This window comes from Myotis myotis, unplaced genomic scaffold (assembly GCF_014108235.1).
Source record: "Myotis myotis isolate mMyoMyo1 unplaced genomic scaffold, mMyoMyo1.p scaffold_m19_p_6, whole genome shotgun sequence".
Classification (NCBI taxonomy): Eukaryota; Metazoa; Chordata; class Mammalia; order Chiroptera; family Vespertilionidae; genus Myotis; species Myotis myotis.
In genome coordinates, this window is record NW_023416368.1 from 97,363,549 (window position 1) to 97,383,151 (window position 19,603).

General features: G+C 54.4%; 1 protein-coding gene and 1 non-coding gene across 11 annotated transcripts; one reads left to right on the forward strand and one right to left on the reverse strand.

Moving 5' to 3' along the window:
• Positions 1-2,870: 2,870 nt before the first annotated feature.
• LOC118659528 lies at positions 2,871-3,061 on the forward strand. Its single transcript, XR_004968628.1, has one exon. It is a non-coding gene; the product is annotated as a U2 spliceosomal RNA (small nuclear RNA).
• Positions 3,062-10,252: 7,191 nt separating this feature from the next.
• Positions 10,253-18,242, reverse strand: ZNF692 (zinc finger protein 692). 10 transcript variants are annotated; one of them, XM_036314305.1, is made up of 12 exons: positions 18,086-18,242; positions 17,537-17,729; positions 17,228-17,259; positions 16,607-16,702; positions 16,051-16,099; positions 15,839-15,961; positions 15,330-15,551; positions 15,167-15,244; positions 15,005-15,083; positions 13,507-13,621; positions 10,794-10,893; positions 10,253-10,703 (listed from the first exon to the last, which is right to left on the reverse strand). In XM_036314305.1, the coding sequence occupies exons 2-12, from the start codon at positions 17,716-17,718 to the stop codon at positions 10,409-10,411; spliced, it is 1,371 nt and encodes a 456-aa protein (XP_036170198.1). In that variant the 5' UTR covers positions 17,719-17,729; positions 18,086-18,242; the 3' UTR covers positions 10,253-10,408. The 10 variants fall into 10 exon arrangements, 9 of the variants coding, with proteins under 9 accessions (XP_036170198.1, XP_036170196.1, XP_036170197.1 ...); XM_036314303.1 differs by having other exon boundaries at positions 16,607-16,870; XM_036314304.1 differs by having other exon boundaries at positions 16,607-16,870; positions 18,153-18,204.
• Positions 18,243-19,603: the final 1,361 nt, after the last annotated feature.

Consider the following 19,603-nt stretch of genomic DNA (forward strand, 5'->3'; position numbering starts at 1 on the left):
GAGCTGTCGTTTTCCACTAGTGTCGGTCCTCGCTGCGGTGGGTCGGCGGTGCCCTCACTGCCCAGCCCACGGCTCCGCGGGGCGCATCTCGCGTCCCGTCCCCCGGAAGCGCCTGCGAGCGCTCCCCTGAGAGCTTCCCGGGGACTCTGCGCTCCCGGCCGCCGCGAGGAGCTTGTGCCAGGCCTGGGCGCTGCCGCCTGGGCGCTGCCCGCCGGTGCGCCCGGCGAGGCCGAGGGACCGGTGTTTCCGCCCCAGGCCAGACTCCCCGAGAGCCGAGGCCCTCCCACCTCCCTCACCTCTTCACCCCACGTGAAAAAGTTGTTTTAACCGGCAGTGCCAGACGGCCCTTTAAAAGTGATTGCAGAGAGATTTCTTCCACAAAATTAGAAACCTTATTTTTAAAATTCCAGTAGTGACGTTGCTCGCTGCCGTGGGTTAGCGGGAGCCTGAGTGCCTCGGTGAACAGATCTGCATAATAAATGCAGTCGTCTGTCACGTTCCTCTTACTACTGCGGTGCTGCACAGAAACCGCGTACGGTGCACGTGGGAGTCAGTTCATTTGTTCTTTGATTTTGTAAAACTGTGACGATTGCATTACCCACCTGCGTGCCCAGGCCCGAATCCGCCCTCTGGCCCCGTGCAGTGCCCGGGCCCTCGCAGCCTTGCCCACGCTCCCTCCCTGCGCAGCCGGCCCTCCGCAGTCATGGCTTCTAGTCGGCACGGATCGGGACTGCATTTGGCGGGAAGCTCCTGGGCGGACACCTGTAACCCGACGGCGCTGGCGGCTTCCTGCAGTTCAGCAGCCTTCCTGCGGCGTGCACCGGCTCCCGGGGCTGCCCCCTCAGAGGCCAGGCGCCGTGTCATCTGTACAGATGGTGCTGGGATCCGAGCAGCTTTTCTGCTGGGCTCGGATAACATGTCCAGTGCGAAGAGGTTGGGCGCTGCACTGCTTGTTTTACTGAGGGCTCGGCATCACAAATGAAGGCTCTTTTCTGGAGCATCACTCTCCAGTGGACCTTTCCGCAACGATGCGACGCGAGTGTTCGGTCGGCTCTGCACCGTAGGCTGCCAGTGGCTGCAGGTAGCCGCTGAGCACCGGAGATGGAGCTGGGATTAAGGAACTGTACTTCAATTTACTTCTTCTTTAAGTAGCCACATGTGGCTAGTGGTTTCATTGTTGGACAGCACAGCTCTAGAACATGCCTTTCCTATAATCTCCAACGTATGTTGGATTTTCGTATCTTTGATACAAAACAGATAAATCTCAATCTCCACTGTCATTTGTCTCAACCCTCCTTCCTCGCCTCCTGTTTGCTTCTGCAGCCTGGCTTCTGCTTCTGCCAGTCCACAGCAGTCACAGAGACAAGCTCCTTTGTGCTCTGACCATGGCCACATCACTGACATTCGACCCTGGGTTATTTCTTACCATTTTTTAGCTCCTGAGTCACCCTTGCCCTAGGTTTCCTCTTATTTCTCCGACATGTTGATTCTTTCCTTCATGCAGGAATGAGTGTCTACTATGTGCCAGGATTTGGGACACTGTCCCAGTTCGCATGTAGCTTATAGTTTGTGTTGCTCATTTTTTAAATCAGTGACATTCAAGCTACTTGGACCACAACCCAGAAATACATTTTACTTTGCAACCCAATATACATATATGCGTAAAACTAGAGGCCCAGTGCATGACACTCGTGCACTGGAGGGGTGGTCCCCTCTCAGTCTGGGACCCCTTGAGGGATGTCCGCCATCCCTGAGGGTCCTTAGTGCTGCCACAGAGGTGGGAGAGGCTCCTGCCACCACCACTGAGCTCGCCAGCAGTGAGCCCGGGTTCGACCAGGGGGCAGCTCCTACATTAAGTGCCTGTCCCCTGGTGGTCAGTGCGTGTCATAGCGATTGGTCATACTGCCGTTTGGTCTATTTGCATATTAGCTTTTTATTATATAGGATTACTCATATTACATACAAAGCATATTCGTAGTTTCTATATATTTTTAATGCTGGTGGAGACCTAGTCTGTTGATTTCTTGACCCACTCACAGTTTGGAAACCCTGCCTAAATGCACTGTGTCCCAGCCTGGTGCCAGCCTCTGGCAGTCTCATGTAGCCCACTTCCTCTAAGCCTTGGCACCAGCCTCTGGTGGTCTCATGCAGCCCACTTCCTCTAAGCCCTGGCACCAGCCTCTGGTGGTCTCATGCAGCCCACTTCCTCTAAGCCCTTGCTCAGCTGCATGGCTCCAGCCCCTACCCAAGGCTGCTGCCCCTTCCTTGGAACGCTGGCTCCATTCAGACTCCTCACAGATCACAATCTGAGATGCAGCAGCTTCTCAGACCATTGTCCCAAGGCTTGCCTCTCACTCACTGGGTACAAATCTGATTTCATACCCTTTTCCAAATCCTGCTTCTGCTGTATTTACTTTGTTGGTGAATGGTTCTACCCGTTTACCATAGGGAGGAATATAGAAAACAGGCTAAAAGAATCCCCACCTTCACTCTGCATCACATTAAGTATCTCAGGGAGATCCCTTCTTTCCATCTGATTGCCACAGCTTCAACTTAGACCCTCCTCATCTCCATTGTAGATAATGTACCTCAAGAGCCTTCCGGCTCTGGCCAAGTAGCTCATTTGGTTAGAGCCTTGTTCCAATACAACATGGTTGCAGGTTCAATCCCAGGTCAGGCACATGAAAGAATCAACCAATGAATGCACAAAGAAGTGAACAACAAAATTGATGTTCCTCCCTTCCTCTCTCTAAAATCAACCAATAAATAAAAATTTAAAAAATGTCTTCAGAATCAACTGTTCAATAAACTTTCAGCAATGATGGGAATCTCACTATCTGCACTATTGAGAACTTAAAATGTAGCTAGTAATCGCTTCTTGGCCTTTTGGCTAAGATCAAGTGTAGTATCTGTTCTTATCAGTTTAATATCTGATATGTCCTCTATCCGAGGACAATATATTAAATGGATTTTTGGAATTAGGAGATGGAATAGGAGCTTGCTCTGTCCACTCCACACATTGGCCTGGTATTGCAGTACCTCTAGGAAAAGTGCATCAAAATAATAATAAAATAAAATGTTGCTAGTGGAGCCCTACCTGGTTTAGCTCAGTGGATAGAGTGTTGGCCTGCGGACTGAAGGGTCCCGGGTTCAATTCCAGGCAAGGGCACATGCCCGGGTTGTAGGCTCGATCCCCAGTGGGGGATGTGCAGGGGGCAGCCAATCAATGATTCTCTCTCATCACTGATGTTTCTATCTCTCTCCCTTTCCCTTATTCTCTGAAACCAATAAAAATGTTTTAAGATAAATAAATAAAATATAGCTAGTGTGACTGTAGAAATAAAATTTTAATTGTGGTTTGAATATCCACATGGGGCTAGTGACAAACAGACAGCACAGGTCTACATGATCTTCCCACTACGTTTACCCCCTTCCAGTCCTTGGCACAAATAACCACCCCTTCCCTGTTGACTAGGCTAATGAATGAAATATAAAAATAGGAAAGCCATATAAAGATGTTAGCAATGCCATTAATTACTAGGTAGTATCACAGTCAACCATTTCTCAGTGAAATAAAATATTCTCATAAATTTTTATTTTTTAATTCCTTCACCCAAATTTCCTTCATTTTGGTTTTGTTTTTTTCTACTATTAGAAACTTTTTTTTCCTTTTATTGAATTTATTGAGGTAAGTGATACTGGTTAACAAAATTACGGTTTCAGCTGCACAATTCTACAACACATCATCTGTACCCCATTGTGGGTTCACCACCCCACGTCAGATCTGACCATCACCATTTATCCCCCCTAAAGCCTCCTCCACCTCCTCCCTCCCAACAATCACCATAGTGATGTCTGTGTCCATGAGTTTTTTCTCCTTTTTTTTCTTTGTTGTTCAATTCTTCTGTTATAGGCACCCCAGAAACACCGAAAAAGCTGTCATAGGACACCCCCCTGAGTTGAAGGGAGAGGGCTGTTTCCTCCTCAGTTCTTTCAGTCTCGTGGGAAGGAATTCAAACGAGTGACTTGGGATGATTGCTTTGTAGTAAAGCCAATTTAAGAAAAAGTGAAGCAAGTAAATTTATTAAAGAAGCAAGGCAAGCCTGGCCAGCATGGCTCTGTCAGGTGAGCATCGTTCCCTGCACGGAAAGTTTGCTAGTTTGATTCCTGGTCAGAGCACATAGCCAGGTTATGGTTTTGATCCCTGGTTGGGATGCTTGTGGGCAGCAGGCGATTGATGTTTTGCTCTCACATAGATGTTTTTCTCACCCTCTCTCTTCCTCTCTCAAATCAGTATGTGTGTGTGTGTGTATTTATATAAATAAAAATGTAAATGTTCGTTTGTTCAAAATCTTAAATCTCCGAAAGTTCTTCACCGATTGCTTTGAAATTTTGACACAATGTTGCATTCAAATACGCGTGTGTTTTTATGTACCTATATACCTATTATTATATAGATGCCACACCTGTGACAGGTAAAAACATGCTTTTTTTGAAAAACAGCTCCATCTGTTGGATGTAAAAGCAACACACGCTATACTAAATATTTTACGATTCCATTTCAATATTTCTGTTTACAGTTATAAATTGTAGGTAAAATTAACTACAAATATGCATGTCCAGCTGCAAAATGATCGATCAGCTGAGATATTCTCACATCAATTGCTGGACATTGGGAACGGAAAGGTGCCAGTTGATCTGATCTCAGGACGAATTTCATTGCCTCATAACTTCTGCAATTTAGTGATGTCAAAAGAAGAATTGGTTGAAAAAGTATTTCCCAATATTCAAACAAATTATAAGAATCACGATTGGCTGAGTGAACGAGCTATTCTTGCAGCCAAGAACAAAGACGTCTATGAACTTAACAGTATTACTCAGTCTAACATTCAAAGCGAGGCAGTCACATACAAGTCCGTCGACACTGATGTGGAAGCAGATGAAGCGGTTAATTATCCAACAGAATTTTTGAATTTACTCGATCTGCCAGGGATGCCACTGCACATATTGCAATTGAAAATCGGCGTGCCAATTATCATGTTGCAAAATATCGCCAGCCAAAGCTTTGCAACGGCACGCGACTTGCAGTAAAAAAATTAATGAGCAACGTCGTAGAAGCAACATCTTGACAGGACCTTTCAAAGGTGAAGATGTCCTCATTCCTTGCATTCCTATGATTCCAACGGATATGCCATTTCAATTTAAGAGATTTCAATTCCCAATTCCATTGACGTTTGCAATCACCATCAACAAAGCTCAGGGCCAATCTTTAGAATTGTGCGGTTTAGACCTAGACACGGATTGCTTCTCACGTGGACAATTATATGTTGCGTGTTTCAGAGTCAGCAAACCAGACAATCTCTATATCTGCAGACAATGGAACGACAAAAAATATTGTATACCCTCAAGCATTGTGAAATTAAACATATTAGAAGCGTGTGCTTTCTCTTTTCTTTCTTTTCCATTTAACCAGACTGAGCCACAGCAACACGTGGCTGGGTACAGCTAGTATGTGTGTGTATATATATATATATATATAGATAGATAGATAGATAGATATCTATCTATCTATCTCCTATCTAATAAAAGAGAAACATGGTAATTAGCCATATGTCCGCTATCCTGCCCATTGGCTAATTAGGGCAATATGCAAATTAACTGCCAGCCAAGATGGTGGCCAGCAGCCAGGCAGCTTGAAGCTAACATGAGGCTTGCTTGCTTTAGTGACAGAGGACTCCAACGTTCCCCGCCTGCCGCTGCTGGGCTCTGAGCTGCTAAGAAACATTGTTACAAATATAGAAGCTAAACAAAACCCCAGAAACCTGTTTTCAGTCAGCCGGGATCTCAGAGCTGGAGTCGCAACAAAGTTTCAAATACAGAAAGTAAACAAAGCCCAGAAACCTGCTTTCAGCAGCGAGGTCTCACAGCAAAAGCCGGCTCTCAGCTCCAGTGACAGCCATAAATCCAAGAATGAAAAAAAAAAAAGGAAAAAAGGAGCGGTTGGGAGCTTCAGTCACGCGCCAGCCTGAAAACGGCCCTCAGCCCCTCACCCAGACTGGCCAGGCACCCCAGTGGGGACCCCCACCCTGAAGGGGGTGTGACCAGCTACACACAGCCATCATCCCCTCAACCAGGCTGGCCAGGCACCCAAGCGGGACCCCCACCCTGATCCAGGACACCCTTCAGGGCAAACCAGCCGGCACCCACCCATGCACCAGGCCTCTATCCTATATAATAAAAGGGTAATATGCTTCCCAGCACCAGGATCAGCGGAGCCGCGAGGCCTCCCGGCACCGGGATCAGCATGACAGGGGGTAGCGCCCAAACCCCCTGATTGCCCTGCGGCTCTGTGTGTGACAGGGTGCAGCGCCCCAACCCCCTGATCGGCCCTGCTCTGTGTGTGACAAGGTGCGACCCCCCAATCCCCCCATGGGCCCTGCTCTGTGGGTGACAGGGTGGAGCCGCAACCTCCCCATCGGCCCTGCCCTGAGTGTGACAGGGGGGAGTGCCCCAACCCCCTGATTGGCCCTGCTCTGTGCGTGACAGGGGGTGGCGCCGCAACTTCCCCATCGACCCTGCCCTGAGTGTGACAGGGGGCAGCACCCCAACCCCCCAATCGGCCCTACCCTGAGCGTGACTGAGGGTGGCATTGCAACCTCCCCATCGGCCCTGCTCTGAGCCCGACTAGGGGCTGCACCTAGGGATTGGGCCTGCCCTCTGCCACCAGGGAGCAGGCCTAAGCCAGCAGGTCGTTATCTCCCGAGGGGTCCCAGACTGCAAGAGGGCACAGGCTGGGCTGAGGGACCGCCCCCCCCCCCTTCCCGGCCAGTGCACAAATTTTTGTGCACCGGGCCTCTAGTATGATATATAATATATATGATTTCATTTTATTTTTTTGTTAATCCTCACCTGAAGATATTTTCCATTCATTTTTTATGGAAGAGAGGTGGAGAGACAAGAGAAAGAAACATCAGTGTGAGAGAGACACATTGATTGTTTGCCTTCCACATGCGCCCCAACCTGGGTTGGGGATTGAGCCTGCAACTGAGGTACATGCCCTTGATGGGAATCGAACCTGGGACCCTTCTGAGCCAAACCAGCCAGGGCACTCAAAATACATTTTTTAAAAAGTATATTTCTTTATTGACTTCAGAGAGGAAGGGAGGAGAGAGAGATAGAAACATCAATGATGAGAGAGAATCATTGATTCTCTGCCTCCTGCACACCCCGCACTGGGGAACGAGCCCGCAACCCAGGCATGTGCCCTTGGCCAGAATAGAACCTGGGACCCTTCAGTCTGCAGGCTGACGCTCTATCCACTGAACCAAGTTGGCCAGGGCTCAAAATATATTTTAAAAAAAGAAGCAAGGCAAACAAATCTATTTAAACTACATCTGGTGTAGAGGGCAGATGGCTTCTCAGCCAGCCTGGAAAGCATGGTCAGTGGGGATTCAGTATTTTATACTTTCTATCTATATGTTTTAAAACTCCTCTGCTGGATATCTTGGGACAGATTAACTCTTAAGGTCTCTCCCTTTACTTTGTTATGTCTTTCCTAGAATTTATGAGAAGTACCAGGTGATTTTATCTTTTTAAAAAAAGATATTACAGCTTTTTAAAAATGTTTTTATTGATTTCAGAGAGGAAGGGAGAGATAGAAACATCAATGAGGAGAGAATCATTGATTGGCTGCCGCCTACATGCCCTCCACTGGGGATCGAGCCCGCAACCCGGGAATTGAACCATGACCTCCATAGGTCGATGCTCAACCACTGAGCCACACCTTCCGGGCTGAATGTATGTTATTGATGCAGCTTGTAAGTTTGCCCTTGTTTTCCTCTTTCATTTCCTGAAATCCATTTTGATCTGGCTTTATAATGTTTGCAACTTAAAGTTAATAAAAATCCCCATTGCTTAAAAAAAGGAAATCTAAAATTCAGGCTTTCGTGAAATGTATGCATTCTTGCCTGGTCTCGTTATTCCACGTTGTTAGATTCACTCTCTGTGCTTGGTTCTCTCCACTGTTGGGGATCTGTCAGCTGACACCTGAGGAGTCACTCGGGGCAGCGTGGGGAGCTGCCATTTTCATGGTGAGGGCACTGCAGCTGGAATGTTTAAAAAATGAAAACACCACGGAAACGCACCGGCAAGTGAGACAACGGGTATCACCTGGCCTCGCTGTACGAGGCCTCACTACCGGGACGGGTTGGTTGGTGGTGGCACCGGCAGGGTGCGCGCGTCTCAGGAGGACCCGGCGGGGCCGAGCCGTCGCGGAAGCATTCGTAAGCCCGGCCCGCTGAGGCCACCGCAGAAGAGCGGCGTTGAAGCGGGACCCCCTACTCAGAGGCACCTCCCTGGTCCCCGCCTCGGCGGCCGCGCGCGGCCAGTCCCAGTCCCTGTCCGCGAGGGGGAGCCGGCGAGCCGGCGGCCGGGGCACGGCGCGGCGTCCAATGTCCGCAGAGCCAGTCGGCTCCCGGCGAGGGGACCTGTGGTTTAGGGCCATTCCCGTGGTTTAGGGCCATTCCCGTGCCCTCGCCATGAAAATGGCAGCTCCCCACGCGGCCCCGAGTGTCTCCACAGATGTCAGCTGACACATTCCCAACAGCGAAGTGAAATCCAACAAGCCGGAATCACCAGACCAGGAAAGATGCACGCATTTAATGAAACCCTGACCTCAACACTCCCCCAGCTCCTCCGCTCCGGGTGGGTTCGTGTCTGCATTCATAGTGGCGCGCGCGGAGGGAGGGAGTGGGGGGAGAACCCGCCCCCGTGGGCCCCCAGCTGGCGCTGCACCGCGAGCCGCACCGGGGTGAGCGCCCGCACCGGGGTGAGCGACCACGTGCCGAGGGCGCAAGTGCTCCAGTCACAGCCGCTCCTGTCGCAGCACCAGCTGGCCCATATGCTCGCGCCACTTCCACCACCCAAGGCACCACAGCAGCCGCCCTCATCTGTGCTGGGCGGTAGGGCAGCAAAAGCAGGGGCTTCTGTGTCCCAGCTAAGGGAGCCTTGCTGAGAGGCAGCCCTGGAGTAGCCTATGCAAACGCCAATATAGTCACAGGGACTGCGGGCCAACTCACAAGGTGGGGCCTTTACTACCTGGCCTCCTGCGAGCCCTACACCTGCTTCCTTGCCAGTCCTTCTGCTCCTCTGGGGGGCGGGGGGAGGAGTCAGGTCCGGCGCCAGCCGCTGTGCTCTCCGGTGTTTCTTTCCCTGCTTCCCACTTGAGCCGTTTTCTCTGTCCCATCTTCTTTTTCCAGCCTGAGCCTCCTCTGCCTCTCCTGCCTGGGTACTTTTGATGTCCTGCCTCTTCAGGTAGCGATCACAGATGTGGCCTCTGTCACATCCCACCTGCCCTTCCTGCCTCACGGTTCCACTTAGCTACTAGCCTCCCCTTGGTCTTCGGACAGATTGGAAATTTGCAGGCAGAAATGGCGGCGGAGCTAGCTCAACTGAAGGACATCGCTACCCAGAGGCATACAGCCTGCTGCCTTAGAGAGATGGCCCGCTCTCATGAAGGTGGGTGGGAGCCTTCAGCATGGCTGCCCACCTGTCCCAGACCCGGTGCCTCTCAGGACAGTTCCTCCAGCCAGGCAGGGACATTAGCCCTGGGACCTAGGCTAAGACCACACGGTCCCCAAAGCCTGGCACAGCCAAGTGGAGCACGTGAATCAAGCTCACACTCCAGAGGCAACAGGGCAGGGTGGGGACTTCCTGGGCCAGCAGTGTTCTGCTGTGACTGGTGAAATAAAGGAGGCATGTATCTGGGTTCCGGAGGCCAAGAGCCTCCTTTATCAAACCTGAGGCCACTGTCTCTGCAAACCTGAGAAGTGACCTGAGAGTCAGGCCCCTTCCAAGTCCCTAGGCCTCGCTCTTCCCAAGGCAGCTCAGCAATGCTGCATGCACAGCCCTCTTGCTTTTGTACTAGAAGGCAAGACTCTTTGGGCCTGTATACTTGCTTCTCCTGGTTAATAGACAGAACACGGACCAGGGTCACATACCGTATGCCTGCTGGTCCATACCTCCAGTGACCCGGTCCTCTCCCTGCACTCACAGCCTGCTCTGCTCCAGTGAGAGTGGGCGTCACACTCCACAGGGAAGGGCTGCAAAGTGCCCAAGCAAATTGGGAAACCTGGGTCCTTGAGGTGGGGGCTGCAGAGAGGAAGAGGCTGGTGCCTGGGTTGCACCGGCAGAGTGCCTACAAAGGAATCGATTCCTGCGCCTCCGGTGCAAAACCACTCACTCTGCCCACACGTCCATGTAAAATACCGAGTTTATTCTGTCCTGTAGGAAGACTACTACAGCCTTACCGCCCTGGAGTCCAGTCCTGCCTGTGCCCTGACTCTCCCTCACCCTAGTTTCCAGGAACCAGGCGGCTGGCCGTTCTCCTCTTCAGTCCCGTGGTCGCTGCTTAGGAAGCAGGGTCAGAGCCTGAGACACTCGAGGGCCTGCACCCATCGCTGGCCCCCAGGAGCGCAGGGGGAGAGACACTGGAACTGGGCTCCGCTGGGCTGAGTTGCTCTGATGGGGCCAGGAGCAGTGCTGGGTGGCTCTTGCTGCAGTGAGCTGCGACGCTGTCCGGCTTCTCAAAGCACTTGCCACAGACTTCGCAGGGGAAGCGCAGGGTGGCTGCTGTCTCTGCGTGCTTGCGCCGGTGCCAGTTCAGGGAGGCCTTCTGGCGGCAGGTGAAGCCGCAGATCTCACACCTGTGCCCAGGTCAGCAGAGGGGAGTTAGGGGCCTCAGCCCAGTTGCCTGAGTGTCCTGCCGGCCCCCTCCTCCAACACCCCACACTCACTGCAGCGGCTTCTCTCCAGTGTGGATGCGCCGGTGGATGACCAGGTTGCTGCTGGTGCGGAAAGACCGGGCGCAGAATTCACAGATGTAGTCCCGGGTGTCTGCGGGGGCATGGGGACACCCCAGCATCCATCTCCAGGCTGTGGCCCTTCCTCATCCCATCCACCAGCCCCCACAGGAGTACTGTCCCCACTCAGCCTACACATCACATCCATTCTGGCCCCCAACAACGGCCTGTGGCTGTCAGCAATCCCCTCTCTATTTTTTTTCTGGAACCTACCCTCCCTCCCACCTCCAAGCTTCTCAAGGTGCCCCTTAGACCTGTTGCAACACCACTCTGTATACCCTGCCCTCAGATCACATACACACACCGGCAGCCTTCGACTCCATTACTCCTGTGCTCCATGCAATACTGGCCCCTGGCCTGCTCTCCAGCTATCCTAGCGTCAGTTTGCTTCCTACTTGGCCAGCACTCACTTCTGTTTCGTGACATGACATTCACTGACCTAGCAGCCCATCCTTCTCAACCACCACTTCCATTCCCCATCACCACAATTTCAACCATCCAAGTTCCAGCCACGGACCTGCCTACCATACCCTACCTTGTCACACTGATAATCCAGTGACTCCAGGCTGCCAGTCCAGCGCCCAAAGCCGTTCCCAGTCCCTCCTTGCCCAGCGCAGTTTCTAGGACAGAGTGACTTCTGTCACTCACACCAATCTGTCACTCACTTCTGTCCCTCTCTCCCTCAGCTGTACCTGCTAGGCTAAAACCAATGCAGCATAAACACAACTCTGGGCCTGCCCCTGTATACTGAGGGGGCAGAAATCCCTCCCCTCAGCCTCCACGTTCATCCACCACAGATCTCAAGCGCCGCCACACGCCTCTGCATTTCCCTGGTCAGCTCACTCGCCCCTCTCTGGAGTCCAGAAGGCCATGTTCACACCACCTCCTCTCCAGCGGCGCCATTCAGCACGGAGCTTGTTTTGAAGTCATCAATAAGAGGGAAGCCCAGAGAGGATGCTCATATCTTGCCCCCAAATCCAGCAGCCAGAACGCTTCTGTGCCCACATATGTGACTACCACCTGCTCCTCTGTGGCCACCTTCTAACTGTGCCTGATACCCCCTCACTGACCAGAGGGTGCCCACCCCAGTCAGTAAGTCTTTTCTCTCTGAGGGATCGGTCCCATTGTGTGCCCCAAGCTTACAGCCCTCTTAGCTAAGACCCCAATTCTCTGCTTGTTTTCTCAGCAATACCGAGTTGTTCATACCGTCTCCACTTCCTTAGCCCCTTCCCGCCTGGAACTCACTCCATTCTGGCTGTCATTTCCCTTGTCACCCACCATCTAGTCAAGGATGGCTTCCCACTAGGTCTGGTGGCCTGTCCTCACCCTCTTACTCGGCCCTGTGCACCGGCACGCCCCTCCCCAGCACTTTGCTTGGTCCTTCGATACCAGTTTCCTCGCCTGCCTCGCTGGCTCCTCTGCAGCTGCCCTTCCCACCTGCCGGCTCCCGCCTCTTCACCTGGCTCAGTCCCTCCATGTGGGGTTATGCCACCCACAGCTCCAAAACCACCCGCGTGCTCATGACAAACATACTTTTTCTACCCGTACCCCCAAACTCCGGATTCACATCCTCTGGGATACCCATTATATGCCCCAAATAAAATGTCCCTTTCTTACAGCACCTGTCTCTGTTTCAAGAAGCCATATTACCTTCTGCCCAGTTGTTCAGGCTAGAATCCTCCAAGTCACCCAACTCCTCCCGCCCCTCCCACCTGCGCCTAATGTGTCCTTCCCATTGGCAGCCCTTCTGGTTCCACTCTGTCGGCTTCCAGACCACCATCACTGCGCCCTGCACGTTCCTGCCGCCCCCTACTCCACGTGGCAGCCACAGCTCTTTTTGTTGTTTTAATTCCTCACCCAAGGGTATTTTCCCATGGATTTTTAGGCAGAGTGGAAGGGAAAGGGAGAGACAGAAACACCGATGTGAGAGAGACACATCGATTGGTTGCCTCCCACATGCCCCTGACCAGGGCCTGGTGCCTGCAACCAAGGTATGTGCCCTTCACTGGAATCAAACCCGGGACCCTTCAGTCTGCAGGCCGACGCTCTATCCACTGAGCCAAACTGACTAGGGCCACAGCTCTCCTTTTCAAGTCAGCTGTGTCCCTTCACTGCTCAAGACCCTGAGGTGGAATCCATCTCATCTGCCCAGGAGCCAAGCCATCCTCATGGTAGTCTTGGGGCCCCCACCACCTATCTGTCTTCTCATCCTTCCACGCGCTGCTCATAGAGATGGACACGTCTCCCTTTCTCCTTTCACTGAGGTCTTTGCTCAAGGCACCTTCCCTCTCTACACGCGCTCCTCACTTCCATGCTTTCACTTCTTCCGTGCTCTGTATCACGGGAGTGGACAGCTTCGGTGAGGACTGCCTGCTTTGCTCACTGAGGCGTCCCAGCACCTACAACAGTCTCAAGCAGGTACGTGCTCAACACAGGGAATGCATGCTGAGTGTGCGAGTGAGTCACCTAGAGAGTGACAGGAACTGCAGAGAGCTGACGGGCCCCATGGGGGAGGTGAAGGGACTCACAGATGGGAAGGTAAAGGATCTCCAAGGGAAGTGAACGGTCCCATAGGAGGACATGCTAGACCACAGGTGGAGGTAAAGGGATCCAGAGGGGGAAACGAGGAGGCATTCCCCCCACTGACCACTGTGCAGCTTCACATGCTCCTTCAGGTGTTTCTTGAAGTTGAAGGACTTTCCACAGGCCGGCTCTGGGCAGGAGAAGGACTTCTGGTGGATGTGCTGGTACTTCTTATGGTGCTACGGAAGGAGGGGGATGGTCTCCTCAGGGAGACCCCAGAGCCGACCCACCGGACAGGCTCCTCTGCCGAAAACCGTCACCCTGGCTCACATCACCTGCACATGAGTGTCCCTCCCCTCCCCTCCCCCCGACCACAAAATGCCCTCATCTTATTGTAGCCTTGACTTCTATGATCTCACCTCCTTGCCACAACTTCCCCTTGTAAAGCCCAGGTCCCCAACTATGAACGTGCTGTCTGCTGGGGATGGGAAAGACTGTAGGGGCATGATTGTCCTCTTCACGGTCAATATTCAAGTACAACATCACCCAGATGGCCTGCTTTTCAGTAAGAGATCACCAGATATATGCTACACGATTTTCTCTGACGTCTGTTTTGGACACACATACTCTCAACTCTTAAGGGTAGTGTGCACTTCTGGAATACATTTCTCTTCCTATGTGACGCAGCTTCACACCCCGTCTCATTAAATCCCATGGGCTTCCCCCTCCAAAATCCCACATTCCTTCCTTTTTCTGATTTAATTTCATTTATTTTTCCATCACTATTTATCCCCTCTATGCCCTCTTCCACTCCACCACCCCCCGCACGCCCCCAGGGACCCCACTGTTGTCCATGTACATGAATTCTCTCGCTTTATTCTTTGTCCACTTTCTGAGTTAAACTGCCGTTGGGGCTGCTTCCGTCTCCTCCTTGAACAGGCTCAGTGTATCCGAGCAGCCCTGCTGAATGTCCACAGCCCAGAGCTTCGCTGCCACTTGGGGACTCTCCCCCTCTACTTGCTCCAGGTACATCCAAGCCTCACCAGCCCTGTGTGAGCCCTCCTCAGGCCCCAGACTGCCCTGAGGGCTCTGGCTGAGTGTCGGGGTGGGCCCTGCCCTTTCTGTGCTTCAAACTTCTCCTGAATATGAGGACAAAACTCAGAGACCCCAGCACTATTACGCACTAGCTGAGGAGCCTTGGACAGAGTTTAACCATGTGAATCTTGGCTTCCTGGTTTGCAAAGTGGGAACAGTATTAGCATCTACTCCCTAAGGACATTTCGAAGATCGTCCCTTTCGATCTTCGAAACGTCAAGTGCTTATAATAGTCGCTATCACCCAGAGAACCTGAGGATGCTATCGTCATCTCCTGTGGTCCCTGGAGGCTATGCGACAAGCAGTAGTGGGCAGGGGTAGTGTGTCCAAGGCTGGGTTTTCTGCCTTCCCTATCAGTCACCTGGCTTAGTGATTACGAACTGCAGGTAAGCTCTGCATGTCCACCCAACCCTTCTTTTCCTGACTTCCAATCCCCCCGCACTCCAGGTTCCTTTGCCTCAACTTCTCTTTCAGCCCTTCTCCACCGAGGCCACATGGAACCCAACCTGTGCCCTTCACATCCTCACATTCAAATACTGGCGGTTGGAGAAGATCCTCCCACAGCCAGGGTAGTCACAAGGCAGCAGCTCCTTTTTGGCAGCTTTCCTGGGGGAGCAGAATAGGGAGGAGCATGAAGACTCCTGCAGGCTCTCCTCTCAGCCCCTTCCAGAACCCTCCCCCAGCCTTACCTAATTCTCTTGGGGCCAATCTGTGCACTGTCCTCATCCCAGGCTACCGCCAGAGCAGACTGGACCTGACTCCCAGGGCTACGAGCAGCAAAGAGGGAGCAGAGGGCCTCAGGGAAGGGCCATGTCCCAGGGCACCCTGCCTCCGTCTCAGCCAGTCGGTTACCTGGCCAGGGCCTCAGTTTGCTGGGCCACCGGAGGGGTCTGGCGGAGCTCCGGTTTCCCCTCATCTTCTACAGACAGGGGAGCTCCAGAACCCAGCGGCGATGCTGATGAGAGTGGCACAGCAAGAGAAGTGGGGGCAGCTGCAGGAGCCAGAGGTGTCTCTCCTTCCTCAAGTGCATGGGTGACAGGGGAAGGGTGCGGCCTGGGGGCATCTGGCTCACAGCTGAAAGAGTGAAGAGGAGGACATTAACTCCTGGGCCCTCAGCCAGCCACAGCCCCACCCCAGCCCCGAAACTGAGATGATCCCAAACTCAGAACAACTCCACCCAAGCCTCTACTCCTATCTGCATTCGGCCTTCATTCTCCCTTGAAGCCTAACTTAACCCCTTTCCACCCAATTCCAAGCCTCCAGTTCTTTGTGCCCTTCCCACCAAGTCCGCAAAGCTCTTCACCCTGGTCGGCTGCCCCCCCTCCTGCCCTGCTGACTGTCCTCCCTCAGCCCCAACTTGCTTGTCTGAGGAGGAGCTGTAGGTCCATGGGCTGGCATCACTGAGCATCTCCTCTTCACTCTCATCTTCATCCTCCCCCTCGTCTCCTGGGGGCAGGAAGGACTCCGGTGGGGGTCCCATTCCCCTGCAGGGGCAAAGAAGGCAAGCCTGAGGTTCTGATCCCTCACCCCACTGCCCACCCATCTAGCTTGCCCCTCCTTCACCCAGCCTCACCTGGGCAACCTCGCCTCCTGAGTCCTCTCCTCACGTTCAGATTCCAAACCTGTTGGCACAGGTGGGGTTAAAGGGGAAGAAACTCTGGCCAAAGGGATGAGGGCAGGTGGGCTCTGAGGTCTGAATTCATGGGAGGACTCTTAGGGAGGGGAAGAGGCTACTACAGTGGGAAAGGGTATTTTATTTTAAAGATGACACATTCACATGGTCAAAAACAGCACACACAAGTCTAAAAAGGTACATTGCGAAAAGTCTCCTTTCCAATACTGCCCCCTAGTGGCCTAGCTCTCCCCACAGGCAATCTGGTCTCACTTGCCTTCCCAGAGAGATTTCATTCTTTCAAAAGTGCTTGCCCCCCCCTTATTTTCCCACCAAAACACATGCCATACATCCTATTATGCACTTTCCCTTTTACACCTAAGCCTCTATTTAAGGACATATTCCCTGGACAGCAAAGTCCATTGAGAACAGATCATTTTTAGAGCCAAAGGCCCTGAGCTCCAGAGGGAAACCCTTCTCCCTTCCTATTCTCCACAGCTCTTCCCGCCCCGCCTACCTGCAGGCTCCTGCCCACCCCTGGCCTCTGGGCACCAGCTTCTCTGGGAAGGACTTGGAAGGAGGGCTGGCTTGGGCTCCGCTGGAGGTGTGGGGCCTGAGGAGGGGCCCCAGGAGAAGGTGTGGCCCGCGGAGCACTCCCACACAAGCCCTCCATCTCGGCCCCCGGGCCCCCGCAGCCCGGGCACCAGGCTGCACTCTTGGCTGTGGGCATGAGATAGGAGCACCAGATACTGCAGACCCTTGGGGGGCAAAGGCTTAGGACCTAAAGGGGTGAAGGTGACAGTCAGAGCCTGTCAGACAGCTGGGGTGCCCCCTCTTCTCACCATGGAGCGCCACACCCAGACAGCCTGGCCGGGTAACACCCTGGGCAGGGCAGCCCTGGTCCCTTCCAGCTTACCGATCCTCAGAGCCCAGGCAGCGAGGTCCTGAGAAGCTGCTCCCTTCCCCGCGGGCTGCGCTCACCTCACTGCCTGGGCTCCCCAACGCCTTACCTCTCCCCAACTCCCACAGGCCCCCTCTGATCCATCCCCTTAGGGAGTCTTCCTGGGTCGCACCCTCGCTGCTGCCCCGCTTCCCCCTACGGCCCCTGAGCCCCTTCCCCCAGCTGCTGCCTACCCACCTGCACAGAGCACACAGCCCGAAGAAGTGTACCTGCCAGAGGACAAGGGGCAGGTCAGGCCGGGCCCAGGCGGACCAGTGTCCTCAACTAGGGGCACTCGCACCCTCAGGGGGGCGACTCCAAGGGCCCTGTGCACGGGGGCGACGCCAAGGGCGCTGTGCACGGGGGCGACTCCAAGGGCCCTGTGCACGGGGGCGAGGGGGGTGGGCCGGACCCTGGGAGGCCACCATCACTCAGTCCATACCGGACCGCTGAGGTGAGAAACGGGCCAGCACTCGGGGTGAGGGTGGGGACTCCGGGTGCCCTAACCGGTCCAGCAGGAACTTGGCGAGCTGCGAGTGCAGGGAGAAGCCCAGCTGCTCCTTGAGGAGGCACCACTGCTCCATGTGGCCGCCCAGGCGGATGCGACACTTGCTGCGGCGCGCGTCCAGCTGCCGCCGCTTCTCCCGCCGCCGGTGGGAGGCGTCGGCCTCTGCCGGGGAGGCGGCCATGGGCCCGGGCCCTGCAAGGCAGAGGACGCGCGTGGGCCGGCCGGACCCGCCGCTCGCCGGCCGGCCTCCGCGGGGGATGGGCAGGACCAAACCGTTGCCATAGCGCTCGCTGCAGTCGGCGGGAATAGGGGACCGACCACCGCGGGGCAGGAACGGCGGGCGGGCGTGATTCTTCCACGGGAGCTCCTCCCGGGAGGGGAGCCGGGTGGGAAACAGCTTCAACTGCAAGGACGCGTCCTGGGGGCCGGGGGCCGGGGCCCGCCCCACCCGGTCTCGGGCCGCAGCGCTTAACGCGTACAGTGAGCGCACCGGGCACCGCACAGGCCATCCCGGGGCCGCCTCGAGCGCCCGCCCGGCCCGGCCTTACCAGCTTCCCACGGCGCCTGCGCCGCCGCCAAGCGCGGGCGGGACAGCGGTGGAGGGACGGGGCCCACCTTCCGTGCCCGCCGCCGTTTCTCCTTTAAGAGCAGCCCGTGCCCTGGCTCCTGAGTGGCCCCCGCGGAACTGGGCGGCCGCGGAGGAAGGGGCGGGCACGACGCGCGCCTGCGCACTGCCGCCCGCTGGCCGCCCGCCGCCCAGGCGCGCACGCGCGTAGTGCGGGGCGGGCGGGGTCGGCGGAGAAGGGGTCTGTCTCTGCGGGGCGCACCTGCGGCGGGTTTCCGAAGCCTTGGCGGAACGTGCGCGGACCCAGCCCTCAGCCTGCACCCCCCGCCCCCAGGTCCTGGTTTGCACTTCCGCTTCAGTTCCGCCTCCCCTGTTGCCACCAACGAACGCGAGCTGCAGAGTCACTGCCGTTCTTCCTACAACGGTCCAGCGGAGCTTTTCCCGCCGCCAAGCCGGGAACGCGTTCTCAAGGCCGCTGGCGGCGCCACGTGGCCAAGTGCAGTGGTCCGTTCTCTGACGCTCGCGCTTGGAGCGGCACCTGGCGATGCTGCGCTGCCACCTCCTGCGGCTCTTCGCTTTGGCTCCTTTCCCTGGTTGGACCCTCTGCGGTCCCACTGAAACAGATTGTGTCCCTGGCTCAGGCCCTGGACCAAGTCTTCTCTCTTCTTGGGCTATCGAATTGGTCGCGTGGCTTTCAATAAATACAACGGATGACTCCCAGATTTCTATTTCCAACCTAGCCTTCTTTTGGCTCCATACTCATAGCCAGTTGCCCGCTTGACTGTCCATATGAACTTCGCATGATACATACTACTTGATATGTTCTCACAGACGACTCTGGCCAACACACAACACCTAATCATTCTTACCTCCCCCGGCCCCTTGCACACCCACTTGCACACAAAAACCTAGAACATGGGCCTGAGCTGGGTCACCTCACACAGGATCTGGTCCAAGGGGTCCCTCTTTGCCACGTGAGCACCTAAAACACAAGGTTATCTCATGACTAGGTCTAGGCAGCACCCCTGCTCTCAGATTTCCGAGGGCGAATCTGACTGCTGCCTCCCTTCTAGTCATTCTTGCCCCCTCCCCAAGCTGTGCTTCCTGCCCAGGTGTCCCTGGGCATAGGTGTACATAGGGATACCTGCTTGTGGACTATCGTGGACTTACTGAGGCAAGATAGTAAGAAGCTAGGAAAATTCCTGGGCAAGTAGGATGGGGAAACTGAGACATAATTAAACAAGGCCTAACAATTTTCCCGATTTACAGCCAGGCAGCGAATCATAAGACCTTATCTTCCCTAAACAAGGATACTTGAGAACAAATGGTTAATACCTCTCCCTCCTGCTCAGAGAATAAATAGCTTAAGTCACCTGGTCAGGGAGATAGAGGAGGGACCCAGATAACGCCATGTGTGCCCGCCAAACCCAAGGACGGATGAAGTTGGGAACAAATAACAAAAACCTGGTAAGAGCCGGGCAGACCCAAGATAAAAGTAACA